The sequence below is a fragment of the Staurois parvus genome, unplaced genomic scaffold, assembly GCF_062004578.1.
Source record: "Staurois parvus isolate SC_StPar_1 unplaced genomic scaffold, SC_StPar_1.0 ptg000656l, whole genome shotgun sequence".
Lineage (NCBI taxonomy): Eukaryota > Metazoa > Chordata > Amphibia > Anura > Ranidae > Staurois > Staurois parvus.
The window spans coordinates 2,353,644-2,375,171 of record NW_028318452.1 but is presented as its reverse complement, the minus strand read 5'-3'; the positions used below and the strand labels follow the sequence as shown (position 1 = coordinate 2,375,171).

Sequence of the window (21,528 nt, the reverse complement as noted above, 5' to 3'; positions counted from 1 at the left end):
GAGAGAGAGTGTGGGGGAGGGGGCATGGTTGAGTGAGGCCACCCGACAGAAGGGAGAGGCCAGGAGGGTCTGTGGGGGACCCAAGAAGAGGAGGATCTGGGCTGTTCTGTGCAAAACCACTGCACACAGCAGGTAAGTATAGACTTGTTTGTTATTTTTTCTTTAAAAAAAAAAAAATACCTTATTAGAATCACTTTAAGTGTAGGAATCCAGCACACATCTGTTGTCTGCAGTAAAAAAGCTTTAGGAGTGTTAACATCTTGCATAAGACTAGGAGTCCGAAAATAAAGCATCAGCAGAATCTTGCACCAATTAAAGAGCCTTCTGCTAATGATCAATACATTGAAATCAGAGATAAATTTTTTTACATATAGTCTTTTTTTATATATTTTAAATATTTGCGTGTAGGACAGTGGTAGGAAGGCATTGCTGGGTTGAGGCAGACTGTCAATCATTGGTGGTAACTGTGGTCCAACAACATTAATATTGGTGAGTACCACTATGTGTGCACATGTAGGTAGGTGCAGTTTACTTTCTCCTCTGCAGGTGGCGCTCGTTTGCAGCTGGAGGGGAAGCCAAGAGGAACTCGGCTCCTCTATGGTTTCCTGGGTCACTGGGAAAGCTATCAGATTGGATGCTGGTGCCCCATGTGACTCTGGTGGCCATCTTGGGTCAGGCAGAGCCTACTTAAGGCCCTGGATCCCCGAGCTTAGCATGCATTTGTGAGTGGGGAGAGACCGGTATCCCATCTGCTAGGGACAGAACTAGCATCAGGAAAAGGTTCCAGATGAGGAGGGTAGGCGTAGGATTAACAACTCTAGGGCTAACAACATCTCTGGACATCTTCCTGCTTGGGCACGAGACAGCCAGGCTGCACTCTGCCTCTCCTCGCAGGTGCTGTCAGTTCAGCTGAAACCTGCTCTTTACACTCTGTTGGGATCCGTGAGTGTTCCCAGTTGAGCTGTTCTCACCAAGTTTATTGTGAACTGTCTTTGCATTACTTCAAAACAATTTCTTTACATCGTTCTTGGACTGTGTGTGTTATTGCCGCTACACCACACTGCACCCCACCCACACGTTGTGTGACATGCCTGATCATGGATACACAAAGTGACATTAGTAGTCGCATATGGAATTACTATAATCTGGCAAACCATTTAATCTGAATTGGGACAATTTTTTGGGGATCTTTAGGGCTGAAGGCAGCCATCAATATATGGGGAACATGGTGTATATATATGTATATGTGTGTATATATGTGTGTGTGTATGTATATGTGTATATATATATATATGTATATGTGTATATATATATACAGTTGCGAGAAAGTATGTGAACCCCTTGGGATTACGTGGAGTTTTGCATGAATTGGGCATAAAATGTGCTCTGAACGTCATCTAAGTCACAGCAATAGAAGAACACAGTCTGCTGAACATAATACTACACAAACATTAGATGTTGCCATGGTTTAATTGCACATAACATGTAAACATTCACAGTGCAGGGAGGAAAAAGTATGTGAGGCCCTAGCTTAATGACTTCTCCCAGAGCTAATTGGAGCCAGGAGTGAGCCAACCTTGACTCCAATCAGTGTGATGATATTGGATGTGTTGCTGACAGCTGTCCTGCCCTTAAAAAACACACACCTGTTTTGAGTTTACTGGTTTCAAGAAGCACTGTCTGATGTGAACCATGCCTCGCAGAAAAGAGCTCTCAAAAGACCTACGATCAAGAATTGTTGACTTGCATGAAGCTTGAAAGGGTTACAAAAGTATCTCCAAAAGCCTTGATGTTCATGTGTCCATGGTAAGGCAGACTGTCTACAAATGGAGAAAGTTTAGCACTGTTGCTACTCTGCCTAGGCGTGGTCATCCTGTAAAAATGACTGCAAGAGCACAGCGCAGAATGCTGCATGAGGTAAAGAAGAATCCCAGAGTGTCAGCTAAAGACCTACAGAAATCTCTGGCACATGCTAACATTTTTGTTGACACATCTACAATAAGGAAAACATTAAACAAGAATGGAGTACATGGGAGGACACCACGGAGGAAGCCATGGCTGTCCAAAAAGAATATTGCAGCACGTTTGAAGTTTGCAAAAGAGCACCTGAATGTTCCACAGCACTACTGGCAGAATATACTGTGGACAGATGAAACCAAGATTGAGTTGTTTGGGAAGAACACACAACACTATGTGTGGAGAAAAAAAGGCACAGCACACCAACATCAAAACCTCATCCCCACTGTAAAACATGGCGGAGGGAGCATCATGGTTTGGGGCTGCTTTGCTGCCTCAGGGCCTGGACGGATTATTGTCATTGATGGGAAATGAATTCCAGAGTTTATCAAGACATTTTGCAGGAAAACGTACGACCATCTGTCCGCCAACTGAAGCTCCGCAGAGGATGGGTGATGCAACAGGACAATGACCCAAAGCATACAAGTAATTCAACAAAACAATGGCTGCAACAGCACAGAATACGCCTTCTGGAGTGGCCCAGTCAGAGTCCTGACCTCAACCTGATTGAAATGCTGTGGCATGACCTGAAGAGAGTGATTCACACCAGACTTCCCAAGAATATTGCTACACTGAAACAGTTTTGTGAAGAGGAGTGGTCCAAAATTACTCCAGATCGTTGTGCAGGTCTGATCTGCAACTACAGGAAATGTTTGGTTGAGGTTATTGCTGCCAAAGGAGGGTCAACCAGTTATTAAGTCCAAAGGTTCACATACTTTTTCCTCCCTGCACTGTGAATGTTTACATGTTATGTGCAATTAAACCATGGCAACATCTAATGTTTGTGTAGTTTGTGTAGTATTATGTTCAGCAGACTGTGTTCTTCTATTGTTGTGACTTAGATGACGTTCAGAGCACATTTTATGCCCAATTCATGCAAAACTCCACGTAATCCCAAGGGGTTCACATACTTTTTCTTGCAACTGTATATATATAGTGGATGTGATGTAAAGGGGAGGAGGGTAGAAAGAATGCACTACAATAATAGTATTGGTGGGCAGTGTGCTAATTCATGGCAGGAGAGAGATGAGGAAATATCTTGAGCTACAATAATGAGCATATTTATAAAACATTTACTGGGAATGCACACTATGTTGTGCACATTGCATGAAAACTCGCATTTTTCCTGAATAGGCTGCTTTAACGCAACACATTGACATGCATAAAGACGCACATCAACATGCATGTTCTATCACAGCACACAGATGTGAACATAGCCTAAAATACTCCATGATGCCTGTATCTGCTTGTTATGAGTAGACAGTTTATTGTCTTTAGCCTGTCAACACTTCTACTCTAAAGTGCTAGTTCACCTTTAGGCTGCTTTCACACTGCTCCATTGAAAAAAAAAAACGCATACGCATTTTTACACACTCATAATGTGAAGTGAAAAAATGCTGCGCTACATGAAACAGTGGTACAAACCATTACATAACCAAAAAAACAAAGTGAAGAAATTAATATATTAAAAGAAAAAATAGTAGAAAAAAATTATATATGTGTGTGAAAAACAACAACCACACAAAAAATAAAATAAAAAATTAAAATAAAGAATATTTTAAGTGTGAATCAAAATAAAAGTCTAACTGAACTTTTGGTCACATATGGACACAGATCAGCTTGCTGAATGAAGACTCCAAAGTAAGCTCCCTCCTGATAAGCGTCTTTGTATCAGCCTTATTCCTCATTAAAAAGAACTCGACATAGTGCTTTATCCTTTTAAACTTTTATTCATCAATTAAAACATGAAATACACTCACGTTCCAGAGGTGTATTTTGCACCAGGTATGATGAAGATCCAGTGATGTACTGATTAAATACAAGATGGCAGTATCATCTCAGCAGCAGAGTCCTGTATAAGTTCAAAATAGACCTGCAAGGCAAAGCATGGGCCCACTAAATGAATGCTATTGCCTGCTGTAATGCCGTTTCAAGAGCCGTTTGTGGAGTACTACAAGCCGCTATCCCAATGAATGGCAACATCGCAACGTCATCTGCACACTCCTCCCCGACATGTTTCATCACTAGTCACGTGACTTTATCAAGGGAAATTTTATTTAGTGGGATACCCCTTGATAAAGTTACGTGACTAGTGACAAAACACGTTGGGGAGGAGTGTGTGGATGACATCATAACATGCCATTCATCGGGATAGCTGATTGTAGTACTCTACAAACGGCTCTTGAAACAACATTACAGCAGGCAATAGCATTCATTGAGTGGGCCCCTGCTTTGCCTTGCATGATATTACGGATGGTGTCTGTTTTGAGCTTATACAGGACTCTGCTGCTGAGATGATACTGCCATCTTGTGTTTAATCAGTACATCACTGGATCTTCATCATACCTGGTGCAAAATACAAATCCGGAACGTGAGTATATTTCATATGTTTTAATTGATGAATAAAAGTTTAAAAGGATAAAGCACTATGTTGAGTTCTTTTTAATGAAGAATACGGCTGATACATAGACGCTTATCAGGAGGCAGCTTACTTTGGAGTCTTCATTCAGCAAGCTGATCTGTGTCCATATGGGACCAAAAGTGCAGTTAGACCGTAACATTGTATAACGTGAGGTCACACTGCATGAGGTGAGCAGATATATGGTGGAGGATGTCTTTGCACGGGAATTGATGACAGATGCACATATTTTTCGTTATCCAAAGGAGGGTTCACTGAATGAACACTTTATTAATTGAAGTTCATTTGTTTTTTAAGTACTTTTATTTTGATTCACACTTAAAATATTCTTTATTTTTATTTTTTATGTTATTTCTTGTGTGGTTTTTGTTATGTATGTGTGTCTGTATGCGTGTGTGTAATATATATATATATATATACAGTTGTGTTCAAAATAATAGCAGTCAGACATCACTAACCTGATTAATCACTGTTTTTGGTAGAAATGACATTTCTACATGGCAAATAATTTACTAGCAGGTGTAGTGGAGTAATAGAAATCCAACAGACCCAACAGTCATGACATGCATGCTGCTGATTCTGTGTAATTGAATCACTAATTGAAAGGGGCATGTTCAAAATAATAGCAGTGTGGAGTTCTATTAGTGAGGTCATTCATTCTTTGAAAAACAGGTGGCAATTATTGCCCTTATTTAAGGAAGGAAGGCAGCAAATGTTGTACATGCTGGTTACAGTGCATTTCTCCTTGAAATTCTGAGGAAAATGGGTCGTTTCAGACATTGTTCAGAAGAACAGCGTACCTTGATTAAAAAGTTGATTGGAGAGGGGAAAACATATAAAGAAGTGCAGAAAATGATAGGCTGCTCAGCTAAAATGATCGCATATGCTTTAAAATGGCAACCAAAACCTGAAAGACGGGGAAGAAAGCGAAAAACTACCATTCGAATGGATAGAAGAATAGGCAAAATGGCAAGGACTCAGCCAACAATCAGCTCCAGGAAGATCAAAGAAGGTCTAAAGTTACCTGTGAGTACTGTTACAATTAGAAGACGCCTATGTGAAGCCAAGCTATCTGCAAGAAGCCCCCGCAAAGTACCACTGTTGAAAAAAAGACGTGCTGAAGAGGTTACAATTTGCCAAAGAGCACATTGACTGGCCTAAAGAGAAATGGCGCAACATTTTGTGGACTACTGAAAGTAGGATTGTTCTTTTTGGGTCTAGTGGCCGGAGACAGTTTGTCAGACGATCACCAAACACTGAATTCAAGCCACAGTACACTGTGAAGACAGTGAAGCATGGTTGCGCAAGCATCATGATATGGGGATGTTTCTCATACTACGGTGTTAGGCCTATTTATAGCATACCAGGGATCATGGATCAGTTTGAATCCATCAGAATACTTGAAGAGGTCATGCTGCCTTATGCTGAAGAGGAAATGCCCTTGAAATGGGTGTTCCAACAAGACAACGACCCCAAACACACCAGTAAACGTGCAACATCTTGGTTCCAGACCAACAAGATTGATGTTATGGAGTGGCCAGCCCAATCCCCGGATCTTAATCCAATAGAAAACTTGTGGGGTGACATCAAAAATGCAGTTTCTGAGGCAAAACCAAGAAATAGAGAAGAACTGTGGAATGTAGTCCAATCATCCTGGGCTGGAATACCTGATCACAGGGGCCAGAAGTTGGTTGACTCCATGCAACACAGATGTACAGCAGTTCTCAGAAACAGTGCGACTACAACCAAATATTCATTAAGTGATTCAAAGGAAAGCAAAATCTTCAAACATTTTTCAGTTTATATAGTGAATGTTTGAGTTTGTAAAGAAGAATACAAACACTGCTATTTTTTGAACAGTCTAATATTCACTTTTCTTCAATTTTTTTTAGAGGAACAACACAAATTTGATATATTTTTCTTCATGTTTTGATTTGGAATAGAATGTGTAGTGTTCCCAATGCATTTGAGTGTATGGAAATAAAAGCTATTAGAAGGATTTTGAGCTTTATTCACTTTTTTCAACACACTGCTATTATTTTGAACACAACTGTATATGTGTATATATATATATATATATATATATATATACACACACACAGGGGAAACTCGAAAAATTAGAATATCGTGCAAAAGTTAATTTATTTCAGTAATGCAACTTAAAAGGTGAAACTAATATATGAGATAGACTCATTACATGCAAAGCAAGATAGTTCAAGCCGTGATTTGTCATCATTGTGATGATTATGGTTTACAGCTCATGAAAACCCCAAATCCACAATCTCAGAAAATTAGAATATTACACGCAATCAATAAAACAAGGATTGTACATAGAACAATATCGGACCTCTGAAAAGTATAAGCATGCAAATGTACTCAGTACTTGGTTTGGGCCCCTTTTGCAGCAATTACTGCCTCAATGTGGCGTGGCATGGAAGCTATCAGCCTGTGGCACTGCTGAGGTGTTATGGAAGACCAGGATGCTTCAATAGCGGCCTTCAGCTCTTCTGCATTGTTCGCTCTCATGTCTCTCATCTTTCTCCTGGCAATGAACCATATATTCTCTATGGGGTTCAGGTCAGGCGAGTTTGCTGACCAATCAAGCACAGTAATCCCACGGTCATTGAACCAGGTTATGGTGCTTTTGGCAGTGTGGGCAGGTGCCAAGTCCTGCTGGAAAATGAAGTCCACATCCCCATAAAGCTCGTCTGCGGAAGGAAGCATGAAGTGCTCCAAAATCTCCTGGTAGACGGCTGCGTTGACCCTGGACTTAATGAAGCACAGTGGACCAACACCAGCAGATGACATGGCTCCCCAAATCAACACAGACTGTGGAAACTTCACACTGGACTTCAAGCATCTTGCAGTGTGTGCCTCTCCATTCTTCCTCCATACTCTGGGTTCTTGGTTTCCAAATGAGATGCAAAAGTTGCTCTAATCAGAAAAGAGGACTTGGACCGCTGAGCAACAGACCAGGTCTGTTTTTCTTTAGCCCAGATAAGACGCTTCTGACGTTGTTTGTTGTTCAGGAGCGGCTTGACAAGAGGATCCGTCTGTGTGTGGTGGCTCTTGATGCACTGACTCCAGCCTCAGTCCACTCCTTGTGAAAGTCCCCAACACTTTTGAATGGCCTTTTCCTGACAATCCTCTAAAGGCTGCAGTCATCCCTGCTGCTTGTGCACCTTTTTCTTCCACACTTTTCCCTTCCAAATAACTTTCTATTAATGTGCTTTGATACAGCACTTTGGGAACATCCAACTTCTTTTGCAATTACCTTTTGAGGCTTTCCCTCCTTATGGAGGGTGTCAATGATGGTTTTCTGCACAACTGTCAAGTCAGCAGTTTTTCCCATGATTGTGATTCCTACTGAACCAGACTGAGAGACCATTTAAAGGCTCAGGAACCCTTTGCAGGTGTTGTGGCTTAATTAGCTGATTAGAGTGGGACACTTTAAGCCGAGAATATTGCACCTTTTCACAATATTCTAATTTTCTGAGATTGTGGATTTGGGGTTTTCATGAGCTGTAAACCATAATCATCACAATTATGACAAATCACGGCTTGAACTATCTTGCTTTGCATGTAATGAGTCTATCTCATATATTAGTTTCACCTTTTAAGTTGCATTACTGAAATAAATTAACTTTTGCACGATATTCTATATATATATATATATATGTGTGTTTATGTATGTATGTATATGTATATGTATATATATATATATATATATATATATATATATATATATATATATTTCTGCTATTTTTCTTCTAATATATATTAGTTTCTTCACTTTGTTTTTTTGGTTATATAATGGTTTGTACTACTGTTTTCATGTGGCGCAGCATTTTTTCACTTTACATTATGATTGTATAAATTTGCCCCTCTGAGACATGGGTTGTATGCACTAGCGGCTACAGCATTTAATTGCAATTTTTTTGTTTTTATTTCACCATAGTTAGCGCTTGAGTTATTCAATGCATTTTAGATTGCAAATGCGTTTTTGCCGCACTGTGTTTTTGATGCATATGCATTGCGTTTTTGCCTATATCTCTGGACTGGACAAAGTACTTTACTCAGGTGCATTGCATTTTTAAAGTGTTTTTGGCACATTCTTCATTCGTGTCAACGGTGAGGTGCTTTTTGTTTTGTTTTGTTATTTTGTCTTTTTTTTTTTTACCTGACCAAACTTGCAACAAAAATGCAGCAAGCAGGATTTTTAAAAATACAACTGAAATGCAATGGACCAGTGTGAAGAGTTTCATAGAACTGAAAGGGATGCATTTTTCATGCATTTTTGCTTCCACTTTTTTTAACTGGACAAAAACTGATCAGTGTGAAAGCAGCCTTACAGAAAAAAATGCAAAAGTGAACTAACCTTCAAACCCGCAAGTCGCTGCTGTACTTACCTCTGGGGTTGCTGAGCTGTTAGTACCCCCACAGTCAGTCCAACGAAAATCCCCACTTTTCACCAACTTCCTTGTGCAGCACTTGCTGAATGGACCAGATCGATTCTGTTGGGTCAGCACTATTACAGTAAAATGATTTGGTCTGTCCCTGCAGCATTACATGGAGATGAGGGAGACAGGGATTTCGAATCCCCGGACTGCTGGACTGCCTGCTGGGGTGCTGATAGCTCAGCAATTTTGGAGGTAAGCACAGCAAGGATGGGGGTGGGGGTTGGAGTCTGGTGCTAGATAATCTTTAAATTTTTCCTGTAAAGGTGAACTAACCCTTAAGGGATAAACTGTGCATGTACCTTGGATAGATTTCCCCTCCTTTATTTTGTCCCTGTGACATACGCCATGATGGTAAAGGAGGTCCAGGCAGCTACAGAAACCCCATAATTCAAAAGCTAAATGTTTTAGTGGTCTGCATGCAAATACAGCCTGGCTTGAACACCCAATCCTTCAGATTGACATCCACTCATCAAAGCACTTTAATATTTGCATAACTCCTTCCAAGAACCAGCTGAAAGGTTGACGGCTCATAAGAGGCATAGTTAGGTAGGGTATATGTATAGGATCCTGCTGGCCTCTCTCACTAGCCATGATCTGTTTGCATTGCATAGAGAAGCACAGAGACCTAGTGAAGACATCACTGGGATTAAAATAAAGTATGTAATTCATACAGAAAGGTTTTAATTAAAATGTAATTAGTATGTTGATAAGGCGGAAATAAGGGAAAGCAATATATGAGCAGCTTAAATTGAAGGATAAAAAGAAGAAAAATCATTTAAAAGCCCTCAACTATTACTGTGTATGTAGCCTAGCTGCATTACAGTAACAGCGGATGAAGCTTCAGTTGCGTTTAATGTGCTGTTATACATAGGTAATGTCTGTTTTCAAAATCTTTGATTATTTCCTTGTTTTTCAGACTATATTACAGACTTGAGGAATGACAGTCTCAATGCTGACCTTGTTTATGGTGAGTAACTGGATAATGAACAAGTCTACAGTTACCTTAGATGCATATAACTGAAATTCTCGGATCAATTCACTGAGTTAAATACCACATGAGTATTAGCGCAAAATAACTCACACGTTATTTATCTCAGAAGCAGTCAATTCACACAAAAAAAATGCACATTAAAAAACGCATGCAATACATTTTTTATTTTGCAGTATTTAACTTTTTTTTTTTGCACCTTATTTTACTACAGTTTGGACTTCCAGCTGCAGCAGGAGGTGAAATATTTAGCTCAAGGATACTGGTTGTTAAGAAGCCAGTACCCACCGGCAACCATGAATCCCTGCTGTCAGTGGGGGATTCCCCACTGACAGCAGAATGTAAACAAAACAGCCAACGTTAACCGCTTAAGGACCACCCACAGTACATTTACTGCTGCAGGGCAGCCCCTGTGCGCAGGATCACGTGTATACATACATGATTCTGCATTTCCGGGTAGGGGGTGCATGCGCCCTTCCCGTGCCGGCCGCGGCCTCGGGTGTTAATCACCGGGTCCCAGCTGGTGATTACCCACCGGCGTCCGGTGATTACCGCTGATCACTGACAGGGAGGAGGGTTGCATTGTTTACCAACACTCCTCCCTGTCAGCTTGGGCACACTGCTCAGGATGGCTGAGCACAGCCATCCAGAGCAGTGTGCTTACAGTGAAGCACATACACCCCTAGTAAAACACTCCCATCACACAGTTAACCCTTTGATTGCCCCTCATTGTTAACCACCTCCTGCCCAGTGCCATTAGTACAGTGTCAGTGCTTTTATTTTTATTTTTTTTTAGCACTGATCACTGTATTGGTGTCACTGTGATGTCAGTGACACTAAGTCAGTTCCCCCCATTGCCAGAATGCCTGCCGCAGTCCTGCTATAAGTCGCTGATCACCGCCATTATTAGTATTAAAAAAATTCCAGTATCTATACCGCCATTTGTAAACGCTATAACTTTCACGTAAACCAATTAATTTACACCTATCGGGATTTTTTTTTTAGCAAAGACCTGTCGCAGAATACATTTTGGCCTAAATTTATGACAAATTTTAATTTTAAAATTTCTTTACTGGACATGTTTAACCACTTGCCTACCGGGCACTTATACCCCCTTCCTTATAAGGCCAATGTTCAGCTTTCAGCGCTGTTGGACTTTGAATGACAATTGCACGGTCATGCAACATTGTACTTGAAGTCAATCAGTACTCATATGAAATTTTTATCATTTTTTTTTCTGACAAATAGAGCTTTCTTTTGGTGGTATTTACTCACTTCTGGGTGTTTTATTTTTTTGTGCTATAAACAAAAAAAGAGCAAAAAATTTGAAAAAAAATGTATTTGTTTCTAGTATAAAATTTTGCAAACAGGTAATTTTTCTCCTTCACTGATGTGCGTTGATGAGGCTGCACTGATAGGGGGCACTGGTGGGTGGCACTGCTGGGCACCTGTGGGCGGCACTGCTGGGTGACACTGCTGGGCACCGATCATCAGGGCACTGGGGGCATGCAGGAGAGTGCATTCTGGGAGGCCGTCATATGACGGCCTCCCAGAACTGGCCATCATTCGACTACCCGCAGTCGGCAACTGGTCCAAAAAGTCCAAAATATTGTTTTTTTCTCAAAATTGTCGGACTTTTTTTTTTATAGCGCAAAAAATAAAAATGCACAGGCGATCAAATTCCACCGAAAGAAAGCTTAATTCATGGGGAAAGCGTTGCATGACCGCACAATTTTCAGTTAAAGTAACGTAGCGCCATAACGCAAACCGCTTCTTGAACTGTTTCCTGGACGCCCTATAGCAGAAATACTGCTGTAGGGCGGCACGGGTGTGCAGAATTACATATATATACATGATTCTCGCTCCCTTGGCTTTTAATCCCCTCCCAGATAGCGTCAGATTGCCCGTCAGTACACCAGTAATCACATTTAACCCCCTGATTGCCAGGAAAACACTCATACACAATAAACCTCCATTTCTAGTATAGTGTCTGAATGGATCAATATCTTTGATCAGATCAGCACTATACCAGCATTCACATTAGTATAGCGTCCCACAAATACAGCGTTAGCTCCTGCCAGCACCTGCATTTAGCCCCTACGCTTACCCCCCTTCTCTCCCAGCAAGTGCAGTGTCAGTAGGTCATATGCAGTAGAGTGCCAGTACTAGTGCCGCTCTACCTTTTGGTGAACTGGCGAGCACCAGCGGCCTAGTACATCCTGGTCTATCACATACCAGCACTGCAGTATCACATGGTGATGTGTAGAGTCCCATAAGTGCAATACAAGCTGGTGCGGTGGCGAGCACAAGTATTGTCCTGCAGCCACCAAGAATTTGCACACAGGCCTTTAGAGCCCCTAGTATCCTACTGGATGTGCTTGCAAATCCCGATTGGCAGCCTACAATTTCTGCAGCACCCGTACTTCCCCCATTCACAGCCCAACCTGGAATTCAGGTGGAAACAGCAAATGAATAAGACCTGCGAGAGGGCAACAGGCTATACATATAAGTTTCGTATTTACAAGGGAAAAGATAGCCATGTGGAGCCCCCCGGATGCCCAGACTACATGGGGAGCAGTGGCAAGATAGTTTGGGACTTGGTGTCATCCTTTTTCCATATGGGGTACCACTTATACGTGAACAATTTTTATTCAAACATGCCACTATTTAGACATTTTTACAATCTTGGAATTGGCGCATGTGGCACCGTGCGACTAATGTGTGCCCACCTTTAGAAGTGGGTGGATGAAGGGCGGTATATTCTAATGGTGGGCATACCACACACTTTTTCTGGCAGAGATTTCTTCTCTTTTTTTCATTCAGTCCACAGGCTGCATACAAAAAAAAAAAAAGAACATAGCATATATACCCAACAAGAACCAGCGACGTACTGGTACATCGTTGGACTTTAATGGTTATACCAGGATGATGCCTGCAGCTGCAGGCATCATCCTGGTATCGTTATTTTTCAGCCAGTGATCGGCTTTCATGTAAAAGCAATCCTAGTGGCTAATTAGTTGCATGATTGCTTTTACAAGCAATGGGAGATGATGCCCCCCTCCCCCGCTGCATTCTACAACCTTCTCGGGCAGTCCCGTGCCCTCGGGGGAACCTGAGAATGCAGCCAGTGTTTCTGCCAGCTGACTGTAGAGCTGATTTGAGACCAGAATGGTGCCAAGCATCTCTATAGTCTAAGAAATCAGAAGCTACAAGCATTTCATCACTTCAGTTTCGCAGGATATAAACAGTGCCATTTGTAAATTGGGAAACATCTGATCACACCGATCTTTTTGAGTTTAGATAATGTAAGGGCAGAGGAGATATCTAGAGTCTGATAGACCCCAGATTTCTCAAAAAAGACAGCCATGCAAAGCAGTCTGCCAGAGCTGACGGAGGTGAACTGTTTTGTTTACAAACAGTTCTCCCCCCCCCCCATTGGAGATCCTCACCAATCACCGTGTGCCGGCGAGTAATCACCGTCCGAGACCCGCTGATTGACTGCCGCGGCCACGAATGGCTGTGTGGGTAGGTTCCTACCTGGAAATGCAAAATCATGTGTATATATGTGATTTTGTGCACCCTTGCCGCCCTGTAGTAGTATATCTGCTATAGGGCGGGCGGGAAGCGGTTAACTACCAACCAAGGGCGGACTGACCATTCGAGCACTCGGGCACTGCCCGAGGGCCCAGGGTCAGTAGGGGGCCCCATGACATGCCCCTGGTACCTTTTTTATAGGCTTTCTGGAGTGTGGGCAAGAACACAGGGGCCCCATGATCCCCTATTGCCCGGGGGCCCCATGAGTTGTCAGTCCACCCCTGCTACCAACTGACTTTAGCCCAAAATAGAACAATAGTATCTAAGCTCTCATTGTTTTAGTGAAGAGCTTGTGTAAAAGGTTTTCAATAGCATTTGTTGGAGAAAGTGTCCGCTCAAACAATCAAAGAAACTTGATGCCTGCTTCTAAGGCTGGCCATGCACTATACAATTTTCTTGAGAATTTTGCTTTAGATTTACCAAAAACCATATAATATGAGGTCAAACCTAAACAACACTTTCAATTGTATCCAATTAAGCAGGTCCTTGCACTACATAGTTGAAGGTAAATCTAAAGGAAATTGGGCAGAAATTGGACAGAAAATTGTAAGTAAAATTGACTAGTGTATGGCCAGCCTAAGACAAACAAACAAACAGATCCTTCTATGTAAGTCTGAGAAGAAAAAACTAAAACAGACATATAAACTCAACACACTCTTTGGAATTGCCAAGACAGGAAAATATCCTTCGCATCACCAACATTCGAGATTCAGGCTAGCGGCAGAACAACAACTCACTGCATTTGGATACAGAGGGAGGGATTCCTTAGGGACAGACAGCCTCTTTAGTGATCCTGCTGCTGGCGATCTGGTGATAGTGGAAGAATCGCTCATGTGTCTTCAGCCTAAGGCTGGCCATACACTATACAATTTTCTGTCCAATTTCTGCCCAATTTCCTTTAGATTTACCTTCAACTATGTAGTGCAAGAGCCTGTCTAATTGGATACAATTGAAAGTGTTGTTTAGGTTTGACCTCCTATTATGTGGTTTTTGGTAAATCTAAACCGAAAATCTCAAGAAAATTGTATAATGTATGGCCAGCCTAACTTTTCAGGTAAAGTGAAATTAAATGAACAGCAAGGGGAGGCAGGGAGTGTCCGGCTAAAGGCTGTGCTAACAGTAAGTGGTAGGGGGGAGCATACCAATATACAAACATCAAATAGTAATCGCTGTGGGATTGAAACCACACCACACAGAGACCAATAATAAAATCTCAATACCAGAGTAAACCAGAGGGCAAAAGAGAGAGAGAGAGAGAGAGAGAGAGAGAGAGAGAGAGAGAGAGAGAGAGAGAGAGCAATTAAAAACAAAGTTGAAAGAAATGTACCCTCTCTCTTATCTACCACCAAGAAACAAGATAGTAATGGTTCTGTGATGGTGTCATGGGAGCTGCTGATTACAAATATTTAGGTGTCCGTTTATGAACCAGCGGTAATAGATCGCTGCTCAGTTCTCCGGCATTCTCGGAGAACACAGTTCTCCTGTGAATGCAGATTATGAAGCAGTTCTCCGAACGAAGGGAGAACGATCTCCAAACGCTGGAGAACGCTCTACAAACTCTGAAAAATGGCTCATTTTACTATAATCTCTCGAGATTACAGTAAAAGATCAGTTTACTAAACAGAGGTAAACTATCTCTGCTTAGTTTTCGGTCCCTCTGATTCTCCAGCTCTGGGCTGGAGAATCTGGAGGGAGAACACAGATCTCCAGAGAAGGGCTGACATGATCTCCTGAGTGTTATAAACTGTGAATGACCAGAGAATAGCTGAGATCCGTTGAATCGCAGCTATTCTCTGTGTCATAAAAGGACACCATAATGAGATAATTGCCTAACCTAACTGCTATTTTTCTTTCCAATGTGATCCTCGTTTTTTTTTTTTTTTTCAGACAATAATACAGAAATGAACTTCACCATTATGACCTTTGTCTTTCATGGAACATTTAGAGGTAAAAAAAAAATCTAATTTTTTTGTGAAGAATTGTGATGTATAACAACCCTTATCACAAACCATTTTTTTAAATGAAAACATGTACTTTTTTATTTCAGAGCACATAGAACCTCCTTCTGTTTCTTATTCTTTTCCCCACTTTGGTAATGAGAGAATACATAATTTAACAGGTGAGTAGAAAACATTAACATTATAAAATAACATAGTGTCTGTATCTACTATGTGTACCAGAGCCTACAGGGACACATTGGGGGAGACTTACTAAAACTGGTGCCCTGAAAATCTGGTGCAGCTGTGCATGGTAGCCAATCAGCTTCTGACTTCAGTTTATTCAATTAAGCTTTGGCAATAAAACCTGGAAGCTGTTTTTTATGCAGAGTTGCACCAGATTTTGCACATTCCAGTTTTAGTAAATAACCCCCATTGCAACACCTCTCCACTATGGTCATCTCTTTATTTATTTATTACAGGTACTTATATAGCACCAGCAAACACAAATGCTCCTGCACTTGGGGATGGACTCAATGTAGGCTAGGACAACATCATGAATGTGCTGAAATATGCACACCTTGCTGCCCTCAAAAGACCAGGGAAGTGCCAAATATACTGAATAGAGAAGGAACAAACAGAGGGTGCACCAGCCTAGTGCATTACCATAAAAAATATTAATAAGAGATAAAAATAGGTATTGTACTTGGTGGCTCTGAGGAAGAGGCAAGTCCTTGAAACGCGTTAGCAATATCTACACTCCTCATTGCGGACAGTCACGCAGTGCAACTTTGACCAAGCTGTTCTTTTATGATGTGCCTTTGACTTTACTGTCGTTTGTGAGTACAATACCTATTTTTATCTCTTATTAAACATTTTTTATGGTAATGCACTAAGCCGGTGCACCCTCTGTTCTTTCTCCATTCACTTATATAGTACCTTCAATTTGCATATATATATTGTACATTCACATCAGTCCCTTTAATTAGTGAAGCAAGTGTTTGAGAGAAAAAAATTCTGCTCACAACTGTTCAAAAGAAAATAAAATATATATGAACTAAATAAATGAAATACATAATTATTGCTTCATAGGCTCCATCAGTCAAATTCTTCAAGTTTATAAATCTCTTTTAGTCATTTACCCTCCTGAAGATTTACCCCCCTCCCTGACCAGGCCATTTTTTTCGTTATGACCCTGCGTTATTTTAACTGACAATTGCGTGGTCATGCAACGCTGCACCCAAATGAAATTTGTGTTCCTTTTTCCCATGAATTCAGCTTTCTTTTGGTGGTATTAGATAGTCTGTTCATCTTTTATTTTAGAAAAAAAAAGACAATTTTGAGAAAAAAAAAAATATTTTTGACTTTTTGCTATTAAACATGTCCAGTAAAATAATTTAAAAAATCAAATTACATCAAAAATTTGTGCCAAAATGTATTCTGCTACATGTCTATGCTAGAAAAAATTATAATATGTGTAAATTAACTGGTTTACGTGAAAGTTATATCATTTACATATATACTGGGATTTGTTTTTTTTTAATTTTTACTAGTAATGTCGGCAATCAGCGACTTATAGCGGGACTGCTGGACTGCAGTGGACATTCTGACACTGGGCGGAGCTGACTTGGTGTCATTGTTATCTCTAGTGACACAATACAGTGATCAATGCTAAAAAAAAAGCACTACCATTGTACTAATGGCACTGGGCAGGAAGGGGTTAACATGAGGGGCGTGTTTTACTAGGGGGCGGGGTGTGTTTGCTTCACTGTAATCACACTGCTGTGGATGGATGTGCTGTGCTGTGCACAGCCATCCACAGCAGTGTGCCCGAGCTGACAGGGAGGAGGGGAGCTGACTTGGTGTCGCTGATATCCCCAGTGACACAATACAGTGATCAATGCTAAAAAAAAGCTGATAGGGAGGAGGACTGTTAGTAAACAAAACAGTCCTCCTCCCAGTCGGAGATCCTCGAAAATCACTGGGCTCTGGCAAGTAATTACCGGCTGGAGAGCAGTGATTGACAGCCGTGGCCACGAATGGCGGCACAGGTAGGGCGCGCGCCCCCCCTACCCAGAAATGCTAAATCACATATATACGTGATTTAGCGCACCCGTGCTAAATACATGTTATCAGTCTGATGGAGTTGGCATACCTAGACAGACTACATTTGCCGGCATCCTGCTCTAAGTAATGCCCACATGTAATGGTAAGCCTCCATGATCAAAGGAACTGAAATACAACAAATGAAAAGGGTGGATCATGGACAGTAAGGCTGAGGAGGAAAGTGCTAGATGATGCTGGAAATCTTGTAGCCATTGGACACCAAGGGCCATGAGGGGCATATTCCCTTATTGCCTGTTGAACATTTGATGGCGATTGCCTGCTTTGTCAGGTCTGGTGTCTTAGACCACTCCGACCTGTGTAAACAGTTTTACATTAGATTTTGTTTTTTCTGTTTATCTTGTTGTGGCAGATCTTCCATCCACAGGTCACCATCAACAGATAAATGTTTTGAACATTGTATTTTGCGCATTGCCTGTTTCAGTCCAAAAGGGCTGCAGTTTATATGGGGGGGGAATGGATGTATATTTTTCTGTACTGGTTTGTAACTTCTCTCTTATGAAAAAACGAATAAACACTATTGAAAAGAAATCTTCTAGCCAGTGAATGAGATGGGTTGCTGCAGCTTCTAATGCACACCATGAGAAGCTCACATTGTGCAGTGAAATATTTGAGTAAGCAATTTCAGTACTAGAGAGGAGTCTGTATCACTGTCCAAAATGGAAAGTAAGCCTAAAGTTCAGCTTTAACCTTTCTGAGAATCTAAACAATTGTGTTTCTTCTGCCTTTTAGATTGGCCATTATTAATCCTTGTTGCCAATGAAAGCATTACAGTTACTGCCCAGTACTACCTCTCCAGTCTGTGGTTGACCACGTTTGTGCCATCGGTGTACACCCTGGTGGTTGCTGTGGCTTTGCCGCTGAACATCATGGCAATCATTGTGTGTGTGTTCAAGGTAAAAATCAAAACCCCAGCAGTGGTCTATATGCTAAATCTAGCGGCTGCTGATGTCCTGTTTGTTAGTTTGCTGCCATTCAGCATCGCTTATCGGTTCTCTGGAAATAACTGGAATGTTGGAGATGGGATGTGTCGCTTTGTCACTGCTGCCTTCTACTGTAACATGTACTGCTCCATCCTGCTCATGACAAGCATCAGTGTGGACCGATTCTTGGCTGTGGTCTACACAATGAAGGCTCTTACCTGGAGAACAAAGAAGAGAGCCTGGCTGGTCTGCTTCTTCATCTGGATAATATCAATAGCCAGCTCACTACCTCTTCTTATATCCAAACAAACTTTGCATATGGAAACACTAAACATTACAACTTGCCATGATGTCTTGGATGTGGTGGACCTCAAGAACTTCTATATGTATTATTTTACCACCTTTTCTTTAGTTTTCTTCTTTTTGCCCTTGGTTATTACTACTATATGCTACATTGGCATCATCAGGACACTGAGTACCAAAGACATTGAGAATTCTTGTAAGAAAACAAGAGCAGTGATCCTTGCCTTTGTGGTATTTTTTGCTTTCCTGATTTGCTTTGGTCCAACCAATGTCATCTTTTTATTCCATTATCTGCATTTCCGTAATAACTTTGATGAGTCTATGTATTTTGCCTATATTCTGTGTACCTGTATCAGCAGTGTCAGCACTTGTCTGGATCCACTTATGTATTACTACGCTTCTTCTAAGTATCGGGAGCATGCATACAGTTTGCTGGGCTGTAAAAATGCAAATACGACGCAGTCAGCACCACAAAGGCTAACAGGACAAAAGGAATCTTCTACACAAAACACTTATAGTTCACATTAGTAATCCAATATGTAAAACTGAGCAAATGATTTTGTATATATAAAACCAAAATCTTTTTTTTTTTTTTGCGTAAAGCAGGAAACATCTGAACCCCATGTAAGGTTATTATTTATGACTGTCCTTGCTGTGGAGATTTTGAAATTGTCTTGGTGAGCATTATTAACAGAAAGTGATGGGAAATTCAAAGCTTAAGTGCCAGTTCACGTATTTACGAATTGGCAGTGGTTTGAACCGCATCCAGTCCACATGTGAAATAACATTGCTTCCTATGGTGCCTGTTCACATACGTCCAGTGCACTGGCAGTGCTGATTGAAAAAGAGTCCTGTCCGATTTCTGAGCAGTGCGGTCCGTTTCTGGTGTGGATTGCAGGCTTATTGACTTCCGTGGGAACCTCTTCTGAATCACATGTGTTTGTGACCATAATTTTAGGCCAGTTTTCTCTCTTCAAATCTTGACCTGAACCACTGATCGACTGTTTTTCAAATCGCACTGAAACCGAAGCTGTCAAACTGCACCATACATGTGAATCGGCATTTACAGTTTTCACACAACCTTAAAGAAAGGGGAATACCTTCAAAGGGCACAGCTGGTGCAGTGACAACTAAAAGGAGATTTCCTTTTATATCTGGGAAATTTCCCTTCACTTTCTGTTGTGTCTCCAGGACAAAGAAGGAAATCTTCCCAATGCAAATGGATAATAAAAAATACGTGATAAGCGTTATTAGGCATTCCCTACTATATCCAACATTACAAAAATTGTTTTAGATAAATTTTGATGTAAATAATCTAGTAAGTGTATATATAGACAAAAAGGTGCAGCGCTAGTAATGGAAAAGGTGAAACATCAGCATACATCCAATTATAAGAATAAAACAGGTGAGGACATGAAATCGTATATTCGTCATAAATATAAGTTCGATGTTCAATCAAATGTCCGAAAACATATAATGGGGTGCAATGTGCCAATTCTGCCAGGTCCCCTTATCAAGGTGAATGATCCAACAGTGACCAGGAAATAAGTTAAATGCGCACTCACCTAAAGTGCGTTTAAAATACGCATGAAAGAAGTATCCTCTCTCCTGGTGCATCTAGGTTCTCCCCACTCAGGTAAAGCTGCGCTCACTAGTTCTCACTGGTCATCAATCCTGGTCAGGTTCAATGGTACATCCGACACTTATACACCTCCGGAGTCCCTCCTTAAAACTTGGTGCTGTGTAAGGGTGGCGGTCATGGAGAGCCCAATAAGGGACATCACATAGCGTGATACTGCATAAACACTTTATTCGAAAAGTAGCATACAATAGGATAGGATACTGATTGCAATCATGAAATAGATGTCCAGGTGCTGTAGCCCCGCTGACGCGTTTCGTGCTAAGCACGTTCTCAAAGGGTGCAGGGCTTACAGCACAGACATCCTCTTGCTGCTATTTATAATTTGTAATGGCAATCGCGCTTGATGCGCCCGCCATTTTGCCGGCGACCGGCGCATGCGCAGTACGCCGGTGCCATTTTGTCGTGGATCGCGATTGAGAAGGTTAAGAAGTACCTTTATAAAAACCTATATACCCCTATATAAATCTATTTGCCAGTCACATGCATATATGTAATATGCTATGCCCACCCTTTTACACATATACATAACCTATATATCATAGTTACGTATCAGATATGTGTAAGTATAAGGAAGAGAACTTACTACGATGAAAATTTCATCATGAAATCAATATACCCGTGGTATTGACATCAAAATTATGGATGTCTAGTTCTGCGCAAACTATATATCGATAAAACAAAACCTTTTTATAAAGGTACTTCTTAACCTTCTCTTCCCCCCTTTTTTCAGCTGCTGGTTGCCCATTACTTCCAGTTTTAAGGAGGATGATTATCCTGTGGCTTTACATATTAAAATTTTCCTGCCACGAATGGATCCTTGCTTGTTGTATAGAGCAATGTATCAGCTCCCTTCTCCCTCCAACAAAATGGCGGCGCTATGCACCTACTTGGAGACACAAGAGGGACATTACCAGCAATCGCGATCCACGACAAAATGCGCATGCGCCGGCAAAATGGCGGGCGCATCAAGCGCGATTGCCATTACAAATTATAAATAGCAGCAAGAGGATGTCTGTGCTGTAAGCCCTGCACCCTTTGAGAACGTGCTTAGCACGAAACGCGTCAGCGGGGCTACAGCACCTGGACATCTATTTCATGATTGCAGTCAGTATCCTATCCTAT

At 41.3% G+C, this 21,528-nt stretch overlaps 1 protein-coding gene across 1 annotated transcript in view; it reads left to right on the top strand.

Annotated features, from left to right (window-relative positions):
• The window catches only part of LOC149448819 (proteinase-activated receptor 1-like), a 44,199-nt gene extending 23,509 nt beyond the window's left edge, over positions 1 to 20,690 (top strand). Inside the window, exons 2-5 of the mRNA XM_089694205.1 lie at positions 9,812 to 9,862; positions 15,365 to 15,424; positions 15,525 to 15,596; positions 18,271 to 20,690. Coding sequence (XP_089550331.1) covers positions 9,812 to 9,862; positions 15,365 to 15,424; positions 15,525 to 15,596; positions 18,271 to 19,292 — 1,205 coding nt within the window. The 3' untranslated portion in view covers positions 19,293 to 20,690. The remainder of the gene's footprint in view (positions 1 to 9,811; positions 9,863 to 15,364; positions 15,425 to 15,524; positions 15,597 to 18,270) is intronic.
• Positions 20,691 to 21,528: the final 838 nt, after the last annotated feature.